This window comes from Chelonoidis abingdonii, chromosome 22 (assembly GCF_003597395.2).
Source record: "Chelonoidis abingdonii isolate Lonesome George chromosome 22, CheloAbing_2.0, whole genome shotgun sequence".
In the NCBI taxonomy this organism is placed as follows: Eukaryota; Metazoa; Chordata; order Testudines; family Testudinidae; genus Chelonoidis; species Chelonoidis abingdonii.
Genome location: NC_133790.1, coordinates 8,347,060 through 8,361,548, shown reverse-complemented (window position 1 = coordinate 8,361,548; position 14,489 = coordinate 8,347,060). Strand labels below are relative to the sequence as shown.

Genomic DNA, 14,489 nt, shown 5'->3' with positions numbered 1-14,489 from the left:
TGGTAGGGGAATACTATCCTTAAATTATAGTCACAACCCTTTCTCTTTCCTTCCCAAAAAAACTTCTAGAATAAGCTAGTATTTTTGACTTCTAGCTATGTTTCTCTAAAGCATCCACTGGGGAGGGAATAAACAGAAACCTGTGCACTTTACCAAAAACAATTAAAAAATGCATCCCTCTTATGTGTCATATGTTAAAATCTATTGTAGTGGTGGTTAATCTTCTATAGACAATTTAGTGGTTCTCTGGTACTCCATAATTAGGGGAAAATTGTTGCAGGAATAGTTAAATGGTAAGTTACAAATATTGGGAGATCTAGTGTATATAAATCTGAGATCCTGTGGCAGGATAATGCCTAGAAACTTAACTACCAGCTTCAGTTGATGCTGTACTGTAGAAGTTTTTGCAAGTTTTTATAGTATATGTGGATTTCAGAGGTGTGGTTTTTTTTTTTTGTTTTTTTTTTTAACTCTCTCTCTGATTCCATGTTAATGTTCAAAGGAGTGCATTGTGAACTTGAAAGTTTAAAATTTCAGGTACCACATGTCAGGAGTCTCTCCAGCTTTTTTTTAGTTTTCTGGAACGTGACATTGGTTTTGTAACACACAACTGCTGAACATATAATTCAGCTGTCCTGTGAAAGGGAATTTTTTTGGTTTTTGTTTTTTCAAACAGCCCAGAGTCTACAGAAAGCAGACTCTTTTCTGTTCCCTGATGACATCTTTGCAGAAACACTTAATAGAACTTGGAACAATGAAGCTTTACAACAGAGGATTTAAATGCTGTCTTACTATTTAACATACAATTTTTAGCTATTTGTATATTTATTTAACTCTTCTTACAAAAGTAACTTCTACAAGTCTTACATTTAACTTATGCTTTTGCTTTCGCGTACTGGAAGTCTGAAAGATAGCTCCTTAACTAAAACTTCCACTGTATCTGTCCTTGTATAAATATTTGTTTTAGATCTATACTGTGACCCTCATCACCATTAAATTCTAAAGGGAGGAAGATGAACAAATGTTTTGTAGTTGTCTATTTGTAGCATTTAAAACAATTCAGTCCAACATGTTGACTTTCTTACAGAAATAATTGTAGTGTCTCCAAAGGTGGTAAACGCCACCAAACCAGGTAAGATCACTTCTCTTGATAAAACTGGGTTTGTAGTTTCCTATTAAACTGCCTCATCTCTCACGTGAGATGGCATAATATAAAATGGCCTATACAAAGGTTTGGTGAAGGTGTCTTCTCTTTAAGTTACACTTAATAGAATCACACATCTCTCAGTGTACTATCAAAGATTTTAGATCGTCATTTCCAGCTGCCTTGACTGCGTGATGTATAAATTAATACAACAGAGAAAATGTAAGGAAAATTATTAATTTCTGTAAAATTTAATTTTTCTTGTAGCTGATCTAAGCAATGGTGCTGTAAAGAAGGAGGCTTCTACAAAAGAAGTAACAAGAATATGGGTAAATGATGTAAAAATGAGAAGTTACTCACCTACTATGGTGAGTAGTAAGAATGAATGGATATAGTTTCTTAGATGAGTTTTACATGGCCCCCACTGTCTTTTTAGCTAGTTTCAGCAGTTGCTCATGGAAACTTCCTAGGTTTCCATAACCACATAGTATATCTGATTCTGAAGGAGAATTTTCCCTGGCTGCAATAGTTGTGGTGCAGTTGGTCCAAGCAGACCAGACTGCCATTTCTCCAGAGCTGTTTCCATATGAGCTAGTGTGGGAGTCATTTGAACATCAGGCATCTTTCACGAGAACCCGTTGTGCATGCTGAAGGGTATCCTACCTGACCAAAGCTGATGTGCAGCTCCCTCGCTCAGCTGTTGTAAACTTCCTCTGTATAAATTTCCCTGTCATGGAGCCAGATGCACAGCTCTCCACAGTTTGAGGCTATTAATGTTTCTGTAGCAATTTGGACCAGCCTTGGGTTGTATAACCATAATGTAAACGCAGTTTCTTCTCCCATTGATATGCTGGGTGTTCAGGGAATAATTACTACTAATACTATTGAAACATGCACTTAAATCATACTTCAGTGAGAACTAGATTAAAACGAGTCTATTGTGTGATCTCCAGTATGGTACCTGGAAGCTGTCTAGATCTTTAATATTAAAAGAGCTATCTTGTGCTGAAGGGTTTTGTCTTCAGGCACAAAGGAAGTTTTTTCTGCTTCAAAAAAAAAAAAAATATATAGAGTACTTCAGGCATCTATTGTGTAGTAGCCTGGGCCACAGGAGGATAATGGGCTATTGTCATCTCTTTGTGAGTTACACTGGATACCACAGTGGTGGGTTCATTACATATGCATACTTTCCAATACTTTGAAGTCATTTGAATCTTTAACCAATGGAAGTCTGCAACAGATTTCACAGAAATATTTACTTGAATGCCTTTTCCTTTCTAAGTTACTTTACAGGTATATATGCTGAGGTACACTCTCAAATGCACATCTGTGAACCTACATTTAATCTGTGGCATGCTGACTAACTGCAGTAAAATAGAATTATACTCCTTTTTAGCACCCCCTTATCTAAATATTAGTTAGGTCCCTTGTGTGTCCCTGGTTATGTACTGTAGACTTATGAGCCAAAGTTTTTAATTCATCACAAGGCAAACAAATAGCTTCCCATTGGTTCTCATTACATTTGGATAATGAAGTTCAATTAAAATTATGCCAACTGGTGCATAAAATCAACTTTTAAAATTGCACATTTTGGACTAAAAGCTTTATAAAAGTGTTGGTCCACTGGCTTAGATGGAGTGCTCACGCTGCTTTGCAGGTTTTATGTTTTTGGCTCACATTTCCTATGCTAGGATCGTTTAACTCACTTTCCAGTGATACTTGCAGGATATTTCAGGATGTGCACTGTCTGTGAAGGGAGTCCCTACAAAAAGAATATGGCTGTTGAAGCCTTCTGAAATCTTGTAACTGATGTTTCTATTGCGCTCTGGTTCAGGTAGTGCATTGTTATGGAAACAATACTAATGTCTGTATTCTAGCTTCCACTCCACATGACTGTACACTTTTAGGTTGTTGAGCATCAGCAATATATCATTTGACTAATCCAGATATATTTGTATTGTAGAAAGTGCCGGTAATAAAAGAAGAAGAGGAACCTGAGGAGGAGGATGAAGAAGAAATGGGTCATGCAGAGACATATGCAGAGTATATGCCAATAAAATGTATGACTCTCGGTTTTCATCCAAAAACTAAAACTCTTTAGATGGTTTAGTGCCCAAATTCCTAACAGAATATGCAAAGATAGACTAGTAATGCTTTATAATGCATCAAAATCAAATAACTAAAAAGGAACCAGATTTTGCTCTTGTGAAGAAAATTGCTTTCTCCTGCAACAGTCAACTTTGGAAAGACACACTCAAATCTTTGAACTTGGCCTAGGCCGGGTCTGATACTATTTTTGGTTTAACTTTCTATCAATAGTTCATGAATAAAGATAAGTTTTTAAAATAATATAGTTGGTAAGCCAAAACTTTGGCTTGCCAATGATATTTAGAATTGTCTCCATCTATGCACATAATTTTAAAATAAAGAGTTGTTCCTGACTGCTTAGGACTGAACTGTTGCCTTTGCATTAAGGGGCTTTGTCTTATTAGCCAAGTAAAGCATTTCAGTCACTTGATTACTGAGCAGTCACTATCCTAGGTCTAAGCGCTGGCTGGGGAAGTGTTTACATGTATATAATTTAAGTGAATGGTCAAATTTGGCCCTAATTTTATATTTTTAACAGCATTTATAGAACCACAGATTACTAGAAATATTTCCAGTTTTTCTTATTTCGGAAATAAATTGTCTTTAAAGCAAATGAACATTACTCTGCAGATGGATACTTTAAATTCTGCAACACTAAGAATATGGAAATAACTGACTTGATTTGTTTCTCTGACCAATCTGACATGTAAATAGAACAGGGGTAGGAAACCTATGGCACATGTGCCAAAGGCAGCACACGAGCTGATTTTCAGTGGCATTCACGCTGCTTAGGTCCTGGCCACCAGTCCAGGGGGCTCTGTATTTTAATATAATTTTAAATGAAGCTTCTTAAACATTTTAAAAACCTTATTTACTTTACATGGAACAATAGTTTAGTTATATATTATAGACTTATAGAAACAGACCTTTTAAAAACGTCAAAATGTATTACTGGCATGCAAAACCTTAAATTAGAGTGAATAAACGAAGACTCGGCACACCACGTCTGAAAGGTTGCCGATCCCTGAAATAGAACATAAATGACAAGTAGATTAGATTGCTAAAAATTTAACTTTTAATAGCCTCTGGTGTTCCTAACATAGATTAAAAAAAAAAAATACAGCATGATTTTAAGCAGTGTTTGAATCCCCTGGTTCATGCTGTGTATAAATACAGTCTGTTGAAGGCACTCCCCCGCGAAAATGTTCATATTTTTAAGGGCAAAAGTTACCAATAAGATTATCTCTGTAGAACTCCAGGATACACAGGAAATAGAATTTCACCCCATGTTGTAACTTTAAAATCAATAGTTCTTTTGCATATGTGTCCAAAAAATGTTTTGCTTTCCACTGTCTCTCCATCCTGGTTGCCTTTATTTTTCCACAGCAGGATGTGGCACCAATTTCCTCCCCCAAAAAGTAAACCTTATCCTTTGCAGCAGCACTATAGTAGCCCGCTTCTCCTAAGGCATCTCCTTTTATTTTTGCTTTCACTGCTGCTTTCAGCTGAAGAGTTCATTCATTGGAATAAAAATATTTAAGAGCTACACCCATTACATTAAATACCCATTTTTCTGGGTAGTTAATGTAAAATTGCACTCCTAAGTGTATTATCTTACTGAAATGTATGTAACAGATTCTGTGGGAACCCAAGGAATGTAAGATTATAAATCTTTATCCGTCTTTTATTACAGCTCAACATGAGTGAAAAACAGGAGTTTAGTTTAAGCAATTCATTGTGTCACAGAACAGAAACTGGTTTTCAAATGCCCTTGCGCTCCCATATTGTTGACATTGCTATAGTCTCATCTGTATATGTAACCAAATGGTATAATAACATTAAGTCTATTTAAGTGACCTGCAAAGTTTTTTGGATTTTTTTCTAACAGCCCTCATATGATAGCGTATGTTTAAGTTCTCATAACATTTTTAAAAATTCTTGTTCTGTCTTGTATTCCTTTGGAGTGCGTGTCTTGGAAGTGCCTTTCTGTCAGTTCATGTAACTTCATTTTTTGTGGATTAGTGACATCACAAACCCAGTGGAAATGTGTGCTAATCACTGACTAATCTGAGCTGCTCCTAGTCAGACTCTGCTCTTCCCACACTCTGTGCTATGGTATTGCTAGATTGCATACGTGGTCAAACAATGCGTAAATAAAAAGTGGTTGAGGAAAGCAATTTATGTGTTCTTGATATGAACATGCCAATGATATCATCAGAGAGCAGAGCTTAAGTCCTTCAGGGGACTTTTCTGTGAGGGAAGGCAGAACTCAGAGCCAGTAGTTTTAATGTAATAGGGAGATTTTGACAAAGCAGAAGTGGATCTTCATGGACCATGAGTCTTGCAGGCTGAAAGTGAACAAAATCAAAAGCTTTGAAGGTCACCTTTAAGTTACTTTCATTATATGAAATCTTGGATTAATGCACTTTTTCTTAAAGGGACACCATTTCATGTATAAAGAGCAGGAGCTGGATTCAAAAGAGCATAGGAATTTAGAGTTCTCCTGCATTTAACCTTAATCATGAACCAAAAATATCTAGTCTTGGAAGTTGTTCTGGGGATTTATCCACTTCTGAAATAACTAATGTAACAATAATGAAACTGTTCTGAATTATGTTTAGAACTACTGTTTTTTCCCAAACTAGTAAAAATTGGTCTACGTCATCCTGATCCAGTAGTAGAAACAAGTTCGTTATCCAGTGTAACCCCTCCTGAAGTATGGTATCAGACATCAATATCTGAAGAAAGTATTGATAATGGTTGGCTGTCGGCATTGCAGCTTGAAGCAATTACTTATGCAGCCCAGGTATGTTGCACTATAGTATTTTTAAAAAACTTTATTTTTAGAATACAAAGGTCTACTGAAGGACTAAACTTTGCCTTTCAGGATCAGCTTGTGAAAGAGAGGGGGGGGGGGGGTAGCGTGGACTCTTCTGTCCCTGCCGGAATCTTTAAATGATCCATTTTTGAAAACTTATAACATGTTGTCTTTCACAGCAACATGAAACATTCCTACCTAATGGAGACAGAGCTGGATTCTTGATAGGTGATGGTGCTGGTGTAGGAAAAGGAAGGACCATAGCTGGAATAATCTATGAAAATTACCTGCTGGGTAGAAAAAGAGCTGTATGGTAAGTTAACTATTTGTGATAAACTTTGTAGTTATTGCAATATTTAAAGTTAGTGTAAGCTTTTTTGGACAAAAGTCTTGGATTGTGGCTTTTTTGGTCTTTTGCTCTAATAATTTTACAGATTATATGCTCTTTTGTTTTGTATCCAGGTTTAGTGTGTCAAATGATCTGAAATATGATGCTGAAAGAGACTTGAGAGACATTGGCGCAAAAAATATTTTGGTTCATTCCTTAAACAAGGTGTGGAAACTTTTTACTATGTACAATTGAAGCAAACCTTTAGGTGTGCTCGTGTGATGAGACATGCATGTTACTGTTTAATACTATTGTTAAATTTTATGTTGAAACAAACCAGATTAATGGTGACCAGATATTCAACACAATTAATATTAACAATGTGGGGAAGAAAATGCACGCCAAGGACCTAGGGAATTATAGACCAGTCAGTCTGACTTAAATGTATGGAAGGATACTGGAACAAATGATTAAACAATCAGTTTGTAAGGACCTGGAGGATAATATGGTTATAAGAAGTAGCCAGCATGGATTTGTCCAGAACAGATCATGCAAAACCAACCTAATTTCCTTTTTTTGACAGGTTTACCAGCTTAGTGGATGGGGTGCAACAGTAGATGTGATGTAGCTTGATGTTAGTTAGGTTTTTGACACAGTCATAATGTGTCTTTCTCATAAGAAAACTAGGGAAATGTGGTCTAGATGAAATTACTGTAAGGTGGGTGCACAACTGGTGGAAAGACCATATTCATAGTAATTGTCAATGTTTCACTGTCAAACTGAGAGGGTATATCTAGTGGGGTCTCTCAGGGTCAGTCTCGGGTCTGGTACTGTAGTATTTTATTAGTGACTTAAATAATGCATAGAGAGTATATGTGTATAATTTGCAGATGACTCCGAACTGGGAGGCGTTACAAGCATTTTGGAGAACAGGATTAGAATTCAAAAGAAGCTTGACAAATTGGAGAATTGGTCTGAATTCGACAAGATTAAAGTCAATAAATATCAGTGCAAAATACTTCACTTAGGAAGCAAAAATCAAATGCTCAACTACAAAATGGGGGAGTCACTGGCTAAGTGGTAGAACTGCTGAAAAGGATCTGGGGGTTGAAGTGGATCACAAATTGAATGACTCAACAATGTGACTTACCTGCAAAAAAGGCTAATATTCTGGGTTGTATTAACAGGAGTGTTGTAAGTAAGTATGCGGTAATTGTCCCACTGCTTGGAACTGGTGAGGCCACAGCTGGAGAACTGTGTGCAACTCTGGGTGCTACGTTTTAAGAAAGATGTGGACAAGCTTGGAGAGAGTCCAGAGGAGAACAAAAGTACATTTTAGAAAACCTGACCTATAGGAAAGGTTAAAAGAACTGAGCTTGTTTAGTGTTGAGAGATGACGACTGAGGGGGGACTTTGCTAATAATCTCCAAATATGCTAAGGTCTGTTATAAAGCAGATGGTGAACAATTGTTCACCATGTCCACAGAAGCTAGGATGAGAAGTAATGGGCTTAATCTGCAGCAAGGGAGGTTTTGGTTAGACATTTAGGAAAACCTTTTAAACTTTCTAAGCATAGTTAAACTCTGGAAGAAGCTTCCAGGAGAGATTATGGAATCCTCAACATTGGCGACTTTTTAAAAACAGGGATGGTGTAGGTTTACTTGGTCCTGCCTCAGCGCAGGGGGTTGGAGTTGATCACTTCTTGAGGACCCTTCCAGCCCTACATTTTCTATAATTCCTAGTGCCATGTAGATGATTTTGTTCAGTTAATCTCTAAATTTGCAAATAATTAGCCATATTCCTAACTTCAAGCATAAATAGTGCCCTTAACTTCTGATTAGAAGTCCTTTTAGAGCTGTGCAGGGAATATTGCTTCCAGTTTTGTTTTTTTTTTGTTTGGCATTTTTATTGCTTATTTTTCTTTTAATGATAAATGTCTAGCTGTAAAGCAGATGCCTTGCTATGGTAAGAGCTAAGTGCTGTTACTGGTTATATTCACTGTCTGACTTGAAATGATTTTGCTTCCTCTTTTTAAAGTCTGTTGGACCAATGACTTTAGGAAACAGATGAATAAATCGTTGATTTTTAGAGTGTTAAGACAATTCACTTTTAGTAGCCCCTGTAAATAAATTTGATCTCTTGGCTAAATGCTGTATTCAACTTAAAAGGGAAAAAAAAATTCTGAGCGGCTTCTGACTCATGATAACACATCTTATCTCTACACTAGGGAAAACCCTTAAATTAGGTACCTCAACTGTAAAATCTGCAATCGTGGAAGTTTATACCTTCCATGATGCACTTACAAGAGAACCACCTTACTAGCCTCTTAACCATATTCCTAGATTGCAAATTGGGATTTTATCCTATAAATTGAAATCACTAATGATTTCACTGTTGTGTAAGGAATGCCGAATCAGTGCTTCAATCAATGTCACTCTTTGAGCATTCACGTAGGTTGTGGGGTATCTCTTCTTGACTAAGATATGGACAGACCAATTTTTGTAACTTACTAAAATGTAACTTTATCTTTTTTCTTGCAGTTCAAATATGGGAAAATTTCTTCCAAACATAATGGGAGTGTAAAGAAAGGTGTAATTTTTGCCACATACTCTTCTCTTATTGGTGAAAGTCAATCTGGTGGTAAATACAAAACCAGGTTAAAGCAGCTTCTCCACTGGTGTGGTGATGACTTTGATGGAGTTGTATCCTTTCATTTCTTAGTCTGCAAAAGAAATAATTGAATGGTAACATAAAACACACATCTTTTGGTACAAGACAACTGTGTACATTTTATTTACGGTTATATTTTAGGAAGGATTTTTTCATTAATTTGAAACTATATAATTTATCAGACATCACAGATGTTTTCTAACTGCTTTATTCAAAACATGTATCAGACTGTACATGTGACCGACTAGCAGCCTGATTCTGGTCCTATGTTGATGTAAATCAGGGATTGACTTCAATAGAGTTAATGAACTCACATTGATGTAAACCAGAATGAGATCAGAATCAAGGTGTTGGTCTTTAAATAGGCAAGTTGAGCCTGGAATATGGTCATGAGAAACCTTACCTCTTGGTTAAATTGTATGTAATTTCTTTCCAGTTCTTAGGGCTTTTTCCTGTAAAATCTTTGGAGGAAATGCATAGTACTTCAAGAGAATTCATTCCAAAAATACATGAAAACATTGTGGTAACTGTATATTTGAATAGTTTAAAATTTAATGTCTTGTCATTGCCTTAAAAAAAACCAAAAACTAAAAACAACCTAGTCAACTTGTTTCTGACTGAAGTCGGTGTAGAACATTTACTAATTAAAACTGACAGCTAATGAAAGTATAGAGTTCACTGCAAAAATCCATTTAAAAAAATCCCTCTCCTTTCTAAAGACCCTGTACTATATTGACTGTGGGATGGCATATTTATTCCTTAATTAATGTTCAGATAGTATTTGATGAATGTCACAAAGCTAAGAATCTGTGTCCTGTTGGTTCTTCAAAACCAACCAAGACCGGCTTAGCTGTATTGGAGCTTCAGAATAAACTTCCGAAGGCTAGAGTTGTTTATGCTAGTGCCACAGGTAAGTACTACTTAATGCAGACTTTTAGAGAAAACTGACTTTTTATTGGCATTGGTACAGTGTGTGCTATTCCTTTCAGGTGCATCTGAGCCACGAAATATGGCATACATGAACCGTCTGGGAATATGGGGGGAAGGAACCCCATTTAGGGAATTCAGTGACTTTATTCAGGCTGTTGAAAGAAGGTAATGTAGTGTCTTAAAGGATTATAGCAAGAACAGCTATAGTTGTGGCTGCATTATGGTTTCCATTTTTCCATTTCAACCCAGTTTTCAGTCACTTATAGTTCTCCTGAAACTCTTTCAGGCTTGTTCTGTGTCTAAAAGTGAACCTTTCTTAACTTTTTAGCAAAAAATGAAGTAAATGGAGCTTGGGTAGGGATATACTTCATTTAAAAAAAATAAATTGTAATTAACTTTCTAAAGCACCTCAGTTTGAGGTAGTATGGTTTTAAATTAGAGAAGTGTAATTGGGTGTTGTAGTGAAATCTGTTTTTGATTTAATTGATCCTCATGAAAAATATATAATGCACATGCTCAGTGCACTTCGTACAGGATAGATTTAGCTACAAAGTAAAAAGTGTAGTGAAGGGGCAAAAGATTCTGGAGGTCTGGTGCATGGTTCGTAAGGTCAGCAGAAGTCCTGCTTCTCAGGGCTTTCTGGTGGTCTTTAGCCAGTTAGTTCTAGATTATGGAATTTACGCTGTTTCTCATTTAATGAAAACCAGAATACCTTTTAAAGGAAATGAGCACTTCATTGCCCAGAACTCCCAAATCAAAAAAACAAACCTGGGAAGTGCCATACAAAACAATGCAAGTGTAACATTCTCTAACAATTTAATTCCCATTCCCATGGTTATTATATTTGAAAAATATTACATTTCATATATTTTTTCTAAATCTTAGATCCTCTTGTGTATCATCTTGTATTGTGTATGACAGTGTTCACCAGTCATATGAAAAGTACAAGATAGACTATACTAGTACAAACATACTATGTATTAAGTATGCAAGAAAAGAGTGATATTAAATATATAGGCCTAAGTTTTCAGCTAAATTAACTTCATAGTTGACTGCCTTAGCCCCTGCCTGCACCTAAGACCATGCTTATGGTTGAGAAGAATTTATAATATCTGGCTGCTTAAGAGCCAAATTTGGCTCTTATGCTAGTATAAATGAGTAACTGAATTAACAGAAGATGTACTCATTTAACACACTCTGAAGAAATGCATATAAAAAAATCTGTCAGATACACTAATTTTATGCCAAAGTTAGTTTAAATATAAAAATGGGAAAAAAATACAAGATGGCTACCCATGCATGTGTTAGGTCATTTGAAAGGTAGGCTATGTGAGAATTATCTACACAATCATGTTGCGGGGCATATTCACAAGAGGGCAGAGTTATGGTTATGCATGCAACCTGATCTCTAATACTTTCTGATTTCTGTTTAATCATACAACTCTAATGCTCGCACACATTGGTTGTATGGAATAAATATTAGTTTCTTATTTTTCATAGTGTACTTAAATATGTATTTACTTCTAAACCACTTTGTATTTTTTTGTTTTATTCAGAGGTGTGGGTGCCATGGAAATAGTTGCTATGGATATGAAACTGAGAGGAATGTACATAGCAAGACAGTTAAGCTTTTCAGGTGTGACCTTCAAAATTGAAGAAGTTCTGCTTTCACAGAACTACATTAAAATGTATAATAAATCTGTGAAACTGGTAAGAATTTATTCAGTTTTTAAATCTTCATGACAGTTTGAACTGATAGAGGCTGAAACTTAATGGATGGAGATCATTTGCTGTCAGATTATATGTCCTGATTATATACAGCACATGCTGCTGTTATAGGAAAAGAATAAAGTCTATTAGCTTCGCTTTTAGTATGAAGGTTCCATTACATATGGCTTTTCCTTGGAGAAGGGAGTTGCTCCTACTCTGGAATGTAAAAGTTTAAAAGAATTTACTTCAGAAACATTTTTAAATGAGTTATTACAAAATCACAACAGAGGTCAAGATTTATACTACATTACTTATTCCCAATCTTGTACATAACAAGTCTGAATGACTTATCACTATAAAAATTCAGACTTCTTAATCTTCAGAAGGAATTCTCATATAAAATTGTGTGAACTTCTTATGAAAATTTAGTTCAAATTGAGTTGAATTGCAATAAAATAACTCATAAGTTTAATGAGCCATCTTTTCAAACAAGGAAGTTGCAGTTAGTTTCTATAATTCACTTAACTCTTGGCTATTGCAATGGTCGTTTCTGGTTACTTGGTTCGTATACACTAATGCAATTTTTCTACCTAGAAAAACTGTAGAAATGAGTACCTTATACTGGATAATTGGATGGAACAAATAGTGTACATAATTGCATAAATTGTGTACATAAAAATACCAAAATCTATGTTGAGATATTGTTATATTTAAATTTGTAATGAAGGCATGTTTAATGCTTTCTGAGGTCTATCTTATCTTGAGCTAACCTTCTTGGTAAGTTTTCAAAACTTCACAGCATTAATTCTGCTGCACAAAACCATCCTGATTATAACAGTCGCTTTTCATAGTTTGTCCCTAGTTTCTGGCAGGCAGGCAGTTATTTGTTTTCAGAACAGTGTCTCTTTAGCTCACTCACATGAAACATTTTGCTGTGTACTTATTTGGTGTTGGATCTTCTGTCAGAGGACCATATGTTGTTGTGCACTCTCTTGTCCACCATTGCTTTTCAATTCTAAGAATGCTATAAAAGACTACACGTTTCTTTCTTTGCCTGTTCTGTATCTAGTGACAGTAGAATGTATCCGTCTACTTTGAAAAGTGTGATATGTAAGACTTTTTTGATTTCTTCTTCAGTGGGTGAATGCCAGAGAGAAATTTCAACAAGCAGCTGATCTTATTGATGCAGAGCAACGCATGAAAAAGTCTATGTGGGGTCAGTTTTGGTCAGCCCACCAGAGATTTTTCAAGTACCTTTGCATAGCATCCAAAGTCAAAAGGGTGGTCCAGCTAGCTAGAGAAGAAATCAAGAATGGGAAAGTAAGTTGTTTAAGTCTGGTATTAATTTAGAATGTCTTGGAAACCTCTCTAAGTGCAGTATCATCCAAATTACTTGTTCAAATGGCTTTGTTTCTAGTACTAGTGTGTTTTGAAGGTGTGTGGTGACATGCTGTTCAGCTTTCTGAGGTTGTTCTTGATTGTGAATCCCTGTTTGTCTAACTTACGAGAAGGAAAAATACATGTTTTTTTAAATCAGAATCTCAGGGCTTTGTGTTAATTGTATTCTCCCCCGCCTCCCCCCTTTACAGTGTGTTGTTATTGGACTACAGTCCACAGGAGAAGCAAGAACGTTAGAAGCCTTAGAGGAGGGTGGTGGAGAATTGAATGACTTTGTTTCCACAGCAAAGTAAGTCTTCCTTTTTTGCTACTGTATCAATGTATCTGAGTGAATTTTAGTGCCAAAGAATGGGGAAAAACTGAAAAGTTGCTGTATAACCATTCCCCCCCCCCCCCGTTAGATGAAAATTGGGCAGAGAAACATTCTTTCTTAATTTTGTTTTTCCTTGCACAGAGGAGTACTCCAGTCTCTCATTGAGAAGCACTTCCCAGCTCCTGACAGGAAGAAGCTTTTTAGTTTGCTGGGAATAGATCTAACTGCTCAAAGTAATAACAATTCACCTAGGGACAGTCCTTGCAAGGAGAATAAAATAAAGAAACGGAAAGGTAAAGTGTAAGCTGCTGTTTTTTATGTATTTGTTATACTACTGAAGTAATGGCAGCACTTGGAGAATTGCACAGAATAAGATTCTTTGTAGAATAATCTTTTTGTGGGTGGCAAATGGAAATGATTGGGACAGCTAATGGAATCTTGTTATTGGAGGACCAAATCTTGCACCTTCCATCTGTTTGATAGTATAGATATGCAGGAAAGTTGCACCCTTTGTGACTCACCAAAAAATTTAAAGATTTAAACTGTTAAATTCATGTACTTTGTTACAATTCACCCAAAAGCCCCATTTCAGTACTGAGGCTCCATTTTTTCTTAGTCAGTGCAGAGGTATGAAAACAGACTGTGAAAAATAGACTACAGATCTCTAAATTCATGTTCTTATTTTGGGGGAAAATAGGTGAGGAAATAACTAGAGAAACCAAGAAAGCTCGTAAAACAGGTGGCCTCGCTGGGAGCAGTTCCGATGAGAGTGAAAGCGAGTCTGATGCCTCAGACAATGAAGAAAGTGACAACGAGAGCTCTAAGTTTTTGAGTTCTGGAGATGATGATGACTTCAACCCATTCAGAGATGAATCTAGTGAGGATGATGAGGATGGTAAGATAATGTGAATACTCTTCATTAAGAATTTAGCTGTATTTCTGAATATTACATGTCAAATACAGCTTTATTTAACACTTCTGTATGAGACAAAATAGAGGGCATTTGTTATGAATGTATAATATGAAGAAGTAGGTCCTGAAATTAAACAGTTCTAAAACTGTCATTTTACCCAAGTATTTTACCTATGAT

General features: G+C 36.0%; 1 protein-coding gene across 6 annotated transcripts in view; it reads left to right on the top strand.

Annotated features, from left to right (window-relative positions):
• SBNO1 (strawberry notch homolog 1) overlaps positions 1-14,489 on the top strand; it is a 43,769-nt gene that overhangs the window by 12,580 nt on the left and 16,700 nt on the right. For 4 of the 6 annotated variants that reach the window (XM_032800712.2, XM_032800702.2, XM_032800709.2 and 1 more), the window contains 14 exons: positions 1,088-1,132; positions 1,412-1,512; positions 3,108-3,204; positions 5,878-6,038; positions 6,230-6,363; positions 6,513-6,603; positions 8,919-9,080; positions 9,823-9,958; positions 10,038-10,143; positions 11,535-11,688; positions 12,826-13,008; positions 13,278-13,375; positions 13,541-13,692; positions 14,097-14,294. In XM_032800712.2, the coding sequence (XP_032656603.1) occupies positions 1,088-1,132; positions 1,412-1,512; positions 3,108-3,204; positions 5,878-6,038; positions 6,230-6,363; positions 6,513-6,603; positions 8,919-9,080; positions 9,823-9,958; positions 10,038-10,143; positions 11,535-11,688; positions 12,826-13,008; positions 13,278-13,375; positions 13,541-13,692; positions 14,097-14,294 (1,818 nt within the window). The remainder of the gene's footprint in view (positions 1-1,087; positions 1,133-1,411; positions 1,513-3,107; positions 3,205-5,877; positions 6,039-6,229; positions 6,364-6,512; positions 6,604-8,918; positions 9,081-9,822; positions 9,959-10,037; positions 10,144-11,534; positions 11,689-12,825; positions 13,009-13,277; positions 13,376-13,540; positions 13,693-14,096; positions 14,295-14,489) is intronic. The other 2 variants (XM_032800713.2, XM_032800711.2) reach the window with 1 other exon arrangement.